Genomic DNA, 10,641 nt, shown 5'->3' with positions numbered 1-10,641 from the left:
GTTGTGTTTTAGATTATGTAAAACTATAGTCTATAGGCTCTCACAATTTATGTATAAATTTTGTAAATTTTAAATTTGCTGTTGGAGTATTCAGTGAATTACATAAAATTGAAATAGAACCTGAAATATAAAATTTTGAAAAATTGTAAATTGATAATATTAGAAGAGATTTAATTTTTAATGACTATTATGGTGTCTAAAAATAGTGTTTAACTAAAAAAAAATAAAAAATAAAAATTTAATTTTAAAATATAAAAATAAATAATTTTTAAATATTTAAAATTTACCAACAAAAATAAATTAAGCAAAAATTAGATAACAAGTAACAGGCACGAATTCACTTCATTTTTTTTGGGTAAATAGCCTCATACTTTATTATTAGGTGGATATTACCATAAAAATGTTACAATTATCTTTATATAAAAATGTTTTTTTTTACTATTAGATTATGAATGGTATGGTTTGATTTTGATGTGTTACAAAAATGTTATTTTTTTAAAAGTGTGGCTAATAACAAACAAAATACACTTTTAACATAAGAATCTTCATAAAAATATATTTTTAACATGTTCATTTGAGTAGGTGGCTTATTATTATACTGTCCCTTCATTATTATCTTGGTGACACACACCAGGATTCTCTATAAATATGACCAATGTTGTTTAGTGTTCTACAAATTCAAACATACAGATATACTTTTAGTTCAGGTTGCAATAATAATGGAATCCAATGGTGTAGACTATGCTTCCAAATTGCTTGAATCTCAAAGCCGTGTATGGCACCAACTTTTCAGCTTCATAAATTCCATGTCCCTCAAATGTGCAATTGACTTGGGAATTCCAGATGCCATACACAACCATGGCCAACCCATGCCACTCTCAAAACTCATTTCTTCTCTACAAATCCATCCCAACAAAACACAATTCATCCACCGCCTGATGCGAATTTTGACTCATTCTGGCTTTTTCTCTAAACAAATCTCTTCCAAAGGCGATCCAGAATCGAGTTATGCCCTAACCGATGCATCCATGTTGTTGCTTAAAGACAACCCCATGAGTCTTTTCCCTTACTTGTCCGTCGTATTTGATCCAATTTTAACAAAGCCGTGGTGCGAGTTGCCAGCATGGTTCAAAAATGATAGTCCCACCCCGTTCTACATGACACATGGGATGGCACTTTGGGACTATGCTGGCGTTGAGCCAAGACTCAATAAGCTCTTCAATGATGCCATGGAAACCGATACTCCATTTGTTTCAAGTGTTTTGTTTGACAAGTGTAAGGGTGTGTTTGAAAGGTTGGAGTCTTTGGTTGATGTTGGTGGAGGCACAGGAACTATGACTAAGGCTATTGCTAAGGCATTTCCACAAATGGAGTGTGTTGTGTTTGATCTTCCACATGTTGTTGATGGCTTGCAAGGAAGTGGGAATCTCAAATATGTTGGAGGGGACATGTTTGACTCAATTCCTCCTTCAGATGCCATTTTCTTGAAGGTAAATTAGTTTCGCTATTGACCGATTAAAAAATAAGGGTTAAAATTAATTTTATAATAAAAAACTTAATTAATATTAATTAATTAAAAATTAATTTTTTATACTTATTAAAAATAAATTAAACTAAACCACAAATGTCTCAGTTAAAATTTTATAAAATTATAACATTTTTGTTAGAGTACCTACCAAAATTTATTTGCCTCATCAACTCAATAAACAAATTTGACTGCACTTCGTTTTTTCCCCTTAGTCTATCTCCATATGGTATAGATAGAAGATCCTACAATCTTATAATAATATTATATTGATTATTTAATAAAAAATAATTAAATAATAATAATAAAAATCAGCTAAATGAAAACTAAGATCCAAATATACGAATATTTATTAGTTTTTTTTTAATTAGCTTTCATTTTATTGGTAATAATGACATCAATTGAAAAAAATTTTATAGTTATAAATATCATAAAGAATCAATTTTATAATGATATGAAAGATGAATTTTTAAATGATAATTTAATAAAATATATAAAAAAAGAGACATTTAATTATATTCACAATAAAAAAATTATTCAATTTTTTTAATAAAACCTAAAAGAATAAAATTTAAGTTATATATTATTATTTAAATTATTATTCAAATATTTTAATTTATTAGTTAAATAACTAAAAAATTAATTGTATTTTATAATAATAAAATATAATTATAAAAATTATTATCATATTATACATATTTTATTCTTACTAATAAATTTTTTAAAATTTGTACTGACTATATATATATATATGATAATTTGTTTTAGAGGTTTAATTTTTGATGAGTTATTTTTTGCACAACTGCATCCGTAATTTTACATATATGTTTATTAAAAAAAATTATTCTAAAAAATCGTTAAAAAAATATAATTATTAAAAAAAATTTAATATTAAAATTATTAAAAAATATTAAAATTTTTTATAATATTTATAATACTTAAAAAAAAAGACCAAATCTTTTTATGAAAAAATAAATATATTATTAATTATTTTTTATTTATTTTTCATAATTAACAATTTTTATTTCTCCTAAAATTTTACTAATTTTCATCAATTATTTATTTATTTTTATTTATTTATTTTTATTTATTTTTTATTTTTGTAATCTTTCATTTTTTTTTCTCTCATTGGGTATAACAACATAAACTCAATATACAAATCATGCTTGGATATACCAATTGTGCAAGCATTGAATATAGATCAAAGGAAAAAAGTCACATGACTCAATGAATGAAATTTTTTGCTCCACTCTAGTATATGATGAAAATGATAAGGTTTGACAAGAATGGTCCATTATTCGATGCAGATCAGACAAAGTGAATTGACGTTTACGTAATTTTAGGATTTTAGGATTTTAAGAAAACGTCACGTTTACGCATTTTACTTTTAGAAAACAAACTTTTTAGTGATATATATTTTTATAATGGTTCTCATTTTATTGAGATGTTCTTAACTGTTGAGATTGTATATTAAATTTTTATTATCAATAAAAAAAAGGAAAAAAAATCACAAAAGTAAAAAATAAATAATTAATGAAAATTAATATTAATTTAGGAAAAATAATTATAAAAATTATAAAAAATAAATAAAAATATACTTATTTCTTTATAAAAAATTTTGTCCTTCTTAAATATTATAAAAAAAAAATTTTTTAATAATTTTAGTATTAAAAATAATTTTTTTATAATTAAATCTTCCTAACAATTTTTTAAAATAATTTTTCCTTTGCTAAAATTAGAGAAGCAATAATGAGGCTAGATATTTTTTAATATGCATGGGTTAAAGAGGTGTGTTACACTAACTTTTTTAATTTAAATAAAAAATTATTGATCATTTTAAATTAGAATACGAAACTTCATTAATATGTATATTTAGTGTCAGTTTTACCGTTAATTAACACAAAAATAAATTTTAAAAAATATATGCGGCAACAAAAATGCAATAAATTTACTTTTTCATTTTCATTTTCGTAAACACTGCCAACAAAAATAAAATATTCCTTTTTATATTTTCGTTGTTCTTGGAAGCGAAAATGTATGTGTCGGTGCATATAAAAGAGAGATATTGAACTTTCATCTAATTGAAGTGATGGTTAGATAAGAGAGATGATGAAAAGGAACTCTCACCATTGAACTTGGATTTTGTATGGATATTGTGATATTATAGATAATCTTTTGAGTAATTATATAAGTGTTTTTTAATTTTATTTTAATATTTAAAATATATCTAATTATTCTGTTAATTTCTATAGTTTTATTAAATTTATAATTAAATCTTTATACTTTTATATAGAAAGTAGAATTTGAATATTTGACATTTGTTTAAGTAGATTAGTAAATTAATCACTAAACTAACCTAATTTTATTTTTTTAATTAGGTCTTTACATTATTTTTAGTTTTATAATTAGATCTTTTTTAGCATAAAAAATATTAGAGTTAACTGAATATTTTTCTGTAAATTGAATATATCCACAATTAAAAATTTAATTAGATCTTTAATCACATATTTTTTACATAAAAAAGATCTAATTATAAAATTAAAAGTAGAATAGGGACTCGATTGAAAAGAAAAAATATAAGGATCTAGTTGTAAATTTTGTAAAATTATAGAAATTAACAAAATAATTAAACTTTTAAAATATTATGTTTTGTCTTAAAATATTTAATAAATTTAATATTATTCTATTATTAATATAAATAAAATACTTAATATTGTTAGTATATATTTAATAAAATGTTATTAAAAATAAGAAAAAATTAATAATATTAATGTTAAAGAATTGAAATTTACTTTTTGAATAAATAAATTAATAATAAACAAATTTATTTTATTATTTAATTATTTATATTATCACTATACATATAGCTAACATTATTTAATATTTTTTTTAGATTTAATAGAAGAATAATATTAAATTTATTTAATTTTTTATTTAAAAATAAAACTTTTCACACTTTAAAAATAAATAAAACTAACATTTGTGCCTATATAAAACCTTTAAAATAGGTGCTTTTAAATCTAAGCTACTAGGAAATTATAAAATTTAAATAACATAGTTAATAAAAGACAGCATATACATGTCTCATTGATAACGACATAGCATAATAGCTTTAGTCTGGGGCTAAAACCGATCCATTTTTGCTCTCAACAATAACGAAAATGTGAAAAAAAATAGTTGTTTTATTTTTGGCAGTAATGTGTGAGGAAATGGAACAATGCATTTATTTTATTTTCGCTGGCTATAACTGTGTGTATTTTTTAAAATTTATTTTCGTATTAATTAACTATGAAAATAATACTAAATATAAAAGTTGATAAATTTTTATATTTCAATTTAAATTGGTAAATGAATTTTTTTTATTTAAATAAAAAAAATCTTACTATGTTATTTAGACTTCACGTGAGTTTTATCCTGTTACGAGAAAAGTCTTTTACTTTTCAAAAGTCATAAAAATTAAAAACCACTAGCGTTTTGTCTGAAGAATTTTTTTAATTAATTTAAAAAGAACGTCATTGACGTTTTTATTAGAATTTTTTTTAGTTTGACAATGCTGAACGGCATTTCTTTTTTTTTTCATTATTTTTTAAATTATTAAAATAAAAAACGGCGTTGTTTTGTTTTTTATTTTTCTTTTAAATTATGAAAATAAAAACAGCGTTGCTATTTTGTTATTTTAATAAATTTGAAAAAATGCGATATAACATATATAAACATAATGAGTCAATTTTAGGAATAATACTGTTCTGAGCACAATATTAAAAAAATTTTCTCCAATGATCAATAAACCGTGTTACCTCTAAATTATAGTCAGATTATTTTTAAATTATTTATGATTTAATTAAAGAAATATATAACGTTATATTATTAGTAGAAATTTTTTTATTTATTTAATAAATATATTAGAAATTTAAAGTTTATATATAAACTTTTATGTAAAAACTTTGAATTAATAATTTTAATGTGTGTTCTTAAACCATATATAAGCTAATGAACTCATTATTTATTCTGGTTAATAGTAAGTAGATTTAGGGTCGTTAAAATGGGTTAAATTAATTGGATCAACTTGTTTTATCTGAATTTTACCTCTAAAATTAAGTCCATTAAAATTTCAGGCTAATTAAACGGGTTAAATTCGATTAATTCAAAAAAAATAATGGGTTAGCCTGTAGGTTAAATATAGCCAATATGGCAATATGCTAATATCAAAGACGGACATACGGGCGAGTGGAGGCCTCGGTCCTCCAATTTTTTTAAGGAAAAGTATAGGGTATCAACATATTATTTGCCAACTTATTACTAACAATAATTAATTATTATATTTTAAACACATATATAAAGAGACACATCCAGAAAATATATCTATAAAGACACTTTTATTAAACACAGCCATAAAAAAAATATTTTTATTAGACTCATCCACGAAGACACTTCCATTAAACACAATTATAAATAAGAGTTGGTAGAAGTTGGCAGAAATGCTGTTGGTAACGTAGCGGGACCGTTTTTATAAAAAAAAAGATTAATAGTAATAAGTTATTAAGTATGATTTAATTTTTTTTTTAAATTTATTTAGTATTTAGCCTAATATAAATAAAAGTCCAACCTAACCTAAATATTAATGATTTCTAATATCTAAAAAAGTAAGTAACAATATTAAAAAAATCTAAAAAGATATTATTACTAATATTTTTTTATTAAATAAAATTTTTCAAATCCCATAAAGTGGATTTTTTTTCTTCTTGTGAGCGTCCTTCTTGATTCATTTGGTATTAATTATCTCTGTTTCAACTATTACAACTGAGAGATCTTTTTCAGCGATGAATATGGTGAAAAATAACTCATAAACAAAATGAAAGGTTAATTTCTTGCTAATTGTCTTTTAATTATATTGAAAAGAAATTGCTAAAAAATTTGACACAGATTCTATTATCGATAAATTTTATGATACGAAGAATCGACCACTTCGTTAATAAAAAGTACATACATATTTTTTGTACTTTAAATATATTCTCTATCGATATATTTTTATAATACATTTTACATTATATAATTTTTTATATAATTTTTTAATATTATATATATTATTGGCCCCTCCAAAATAATATTTCTGAATCCGTCTCTTGCTAATATGGCAATATTTTTCTTAATCCAATTCAAAAATTTGACATATCAATTAAAAAACATATATTTTTTTTAATTTTTGATTTGAAAGTGATATTTTTTGTTAAATTTAAAAAAAATAAAATAAAAAGATAAATAAACTAATCTATTTAATCAATTTGACTAATCATAAATAGTCTGAATTAAAAAATTATGGCTCACGAATAAAATAAATTTAAATAGACTAACCTATTTAACTTGTCAACTTAAACGAGCTAAATTTAAATGGATTATTAGACTAGTCCGTTCGACCGCCCTTAAAGAAAATAATTATGGTTAGTGATGTCTCATCGTCCACTTTAATTTGCCATGATTTATAATAGAGAGAGTGGAAATTATTGCTTTTTCTGAAACCACGGATTAAAAAATCAATTAAAAAAAAACCCTTCCAATCAAGAAAAAACTTATCAAAACAAGGAACAAGTTGAGCCAAATCATTCAATATTCAATATGAGTTTAAAAATCAGATAATGAATACAATAAGGATGGATTAAAACTAACATCATTAAGCATGGGATCTAATATTCAATTTTTCTTTTTTTTTTTTGTTAAAACCAATTTTATAACAAGCTTTTGTATTACAAAATATTATTTAATTTTATAATAATCTATTTTTATTAACAAAATATTTTGTAACGAAATTTACTGTAATAATTTTATAACAAATTCATTTTTTTACAAATTATTTAATAATAAAGTTAATAATTTTTGTAACAATTTTTTTAATACAAATACTATTTTTTCTTGTATTACTCTTTAGGGTAATACTTGTATGATATGCAAGTAGTGATTCAAATAGTTATTAACTCGTTATAATGTTTACGTTGCCTGAAATGCAGTATATATTGCATGACTGGAATGACGAAAAATGTATCAAAATACTGAAGAAATGCAAGGAAGCAATTATCACAAGAAGCAAAGGAAGAAAAGGAAAAGTTATTGTCATTGATATGGTAGTGAGTGATGAAAAGAGTGATAAAGATATTGAATCAATTGAAACCCAACTTTTCTTTGATATGTTCATGATGGTAGAAGTCAACGGAAAAGAGAGAAACGAAAAAGAATGGGCAAACTTAATTTTTTCCGCTGGTTTTAGTAGCTACAAGATAAACTTATCAGCTTTGGGATTAAGATCTCTCATTGAAATCTTTCCATAAAAATTGCAAGTAGTAAGAAGCATTTTGTGAAATAATGGGCATCATATATAAAGATGCATTTGAATGCTGTGTGTGAAATTTGTTTAATTTTTTATATTCAAAAAATAAAGAATTCATGTATTAATATTTGCTGTGCTTTTTTAAAAGAAAATAAGAAACATTTATGTTCATCTCCTTTTGTCTTTATTCCTTAGCTTGTATGAATCTTTTTCTGTTTCACAGATAATATCCTATATATATAGCACTAGGGTTTATGTTTGTTTGAGGAGAAAATAGAAAAAAAGAAAAGAGAGAAAAGAAAAGAGGAAGAAAAATGATTATTTTTGATTGTTTGGTTGTGAAGAGAAATTAGAGAGAAAAGAAAAGGGATAAAAAAAATTGGTAGGACCCATCAATTTTTTTTTCTCTAATGTTAAAAAGAAAAGAGAGAAAAAATTCTCATCACTTCCAATATTACCCTTCATTTTTTTAATATATTTTATATTATAAAATAAAATTGTCTTTTTATAACATTTTTTTCATTCTTATTTTCTTTTCATTCAAACACATCTAAAAAAAATCTACTCAATTTATTTCCTTTCTTTTCCTTTCTTTTCTTTTCTTTCCATTGTCATTTTGTGTGTTCATTCTTTGATTGTTAGATCAATAATTGTTCAATAGTTTATTTTTCATGTTATATATCTCATGCTTTTTTTCGTCCTGCGTGAATACTTGGCACAAAAAAAGAAAGTAAGTAAAGAAAGTAAGTATAGAAGTGGAATTATATATTTGTACGAGTATGTATGTAGTTTAAGTGTGATAAACATATATATATATATATATATATATATATAGAGAGAGAGAGAGAGTTTGTTATGTACCAATATTTTCTCGATGTAATTACAAAAATTGATGACTTCTTTAGTTATAAGGAATGAATTTGTTCCTTTTTTTTTATTTTAAGTCCAAGAGATTAAAGTGAGTATTTAAATTGGTGACGAGAAAACTAACGATTTAAAATTTAATAATATAACTACATGAGTAAACTATTAAAATGATACTCAAAAGTTTAGATTATTGACAAAAAAAATTTTCAAAAAATATTAACGACAAATAAATATTCGAAAGATTTAAAAATAAAATAAAAAGAATTAAATATTAAATATATATTTTAAAAATAGATTTTAGAGATCAAATTTTGATATAAATATTTACCTTATCATTAAAAAATGAGATTTTTTATCTTTAAAATTATAATGAGATTTTTTATCTTTAAAATTTGATAACTTTATGTCAAGTTTTTTTTAAAAAAATTTTAGTGTGAATGACCATATTTCTTTGTAAAAAAAATTCAGAGATTAATTTTGCTTCGAACTTTTTTTTTTGCACTTTCTAAAAATTTATTCAAATACGGTCATGAAAATTCGGATTAAATGAATAAATTATTTATTAAATATAAAAAAATTTTGTTATTCAAAAAAAATATAATATTTATTAATTTTTTTGTATTTTCAAATTATTAAAAAACTGTTTAATCGATATCATTTTAAAAAAAAATTTTGGTCAACAATTGAATTTTATGGATATTAAATTGATAGTTAATCCTAACAACATTTATAATCAATTGCATAACCCTATGCTGTCAACGTCACTATTTCAACCGTTGAACACTTCTGGATCAATATGATTCGCTGGATCGTCATCCGACTTTGATCCATTGAGTGAGGACAATAGGAAAAAAAAGGGTATGAAATTAAATTTGTATAATTATATGGAATAAAATGTATGTGAATGTAAAAATATGAAATTGGTTAAAATTAAATGATAATTTTTAGGATAAAGTATAGTTTTTGTTTTTAATATTTAAAAGAACTTCTAATATTTAATTTGTTTTAATTTTATTTTTAATGTTTCAATAAATTTTGATTTTATTCTTATGTTTAAATTTTTTTTGAGTTAATAAATGCTAAAAAGGCATCTTAGTTAGGATTGAGAATTAAAGTTTTTTATCTTTGTTATTAATCATAATATAACAATTATCAAGAGTAATACTACTTCGTCATCTCCAACATTAGGAGAAAGTCAAATAGGCATAGTTGATCTTAATTCATAAGTCCTAATCAATTTACTAATTGAATTAGCAAACGATTATAATCAATGGAGACAAGATTAACTAATAACTCTAGATTACTAATGCAAATTAGACATTAATGATTCAATGTCACCTGGTTTTTCAATTTCAAGCCAAGAATGCAAAAATCAACGCTAAAACTAATTCAAGCATTTTATCAAACACCTAAAGTGCATAAATACAAAGTATCATAAATGGAAAAAATTAGTAAAATTTAAAACTACCAAATTCAAGAAAATAATAACAATAACTCAAACAAGCATCAAGAAAACATAAAACATCAAATTGCATTAAAAGAAAATAAAATTAACAAGAGAGTTCATAAATCAAAATTAGAGAAACTAATAAGCAAGACAAGAAAAATGAAGACAATAAAATAAGGAAATGTAAGCAAATCTATCCTAAAACAAGAATTAAAACCTATACTAAGGAAAAAACTAAACCTAAAATCCTAAATTCTAAAGAGAAGAGAGAGCTTCTCTCTTTAAAAATCTAACCTAGAACATGGCCTAAAACTATACTAATTGCTCTCTCTTGATCCTTCTTGAATTCAGCATCAAATACTCATAAATGAGTTGGATTAGGCCCAAAAAAGTCCTGAAATCGCGACTCACGTGCCATTTTAAGTAAATCACGCGCCGCTACTTATGCGTACGCGCAAATTGGAATTCATGCGAAAGATGCAT

At 22.8% G+C, this 10,641-nt stretch overlaps 1 protein-coding gene across 1 annotated transcript; it reads left to right on the top strand.

Annotated features, from left to right (window-relative positions):
* The first annotated feature begins 559 nt into the window (after positions 1–559).
* LOC112737728 (probable O-methyltransferase 3) lies at positions 560–8,015 on the top strand. The gene is made up of 2 exons (XM_025787788.3): positions 560–1,490; positions 7,528–8,015. The coding sequence occupies exons 1-2, from the start codon at positions 720–722 to the stop codon at positions 7,843–7,845; spliced, it is 1,089 nt and encodes a 362-aa protein (XP_025643573.1). The 5' UTR covers positions 560–719; the 3' UTR covers positions 7,846–8,015.
* The last annotated feature ends 2,626 nt before the right edge of the window (positions 8,016–10,641 follow it).

This window comes from Arachis hypogaea, chromosome 13 (assembly GCF_003086295.3).
Source record: "Arachis hypogaea cultivar Tifrunner chromosome 13, arahy.Tifrunner.gnm2.J5K5, whole genome shotgun sequence".
Lineage (NCBI taxonomy): Eukaryota > Viridiplantae > Streptophyta > Magnoliopsida > Fabales > Fabaceae > Arachis > Arachis hypogaea.
The sequence above is the reverse complement of the archived record's forward strand: the minus strand, read 5'-3'. Positions and strand labels throughout refer to the sequence as shown.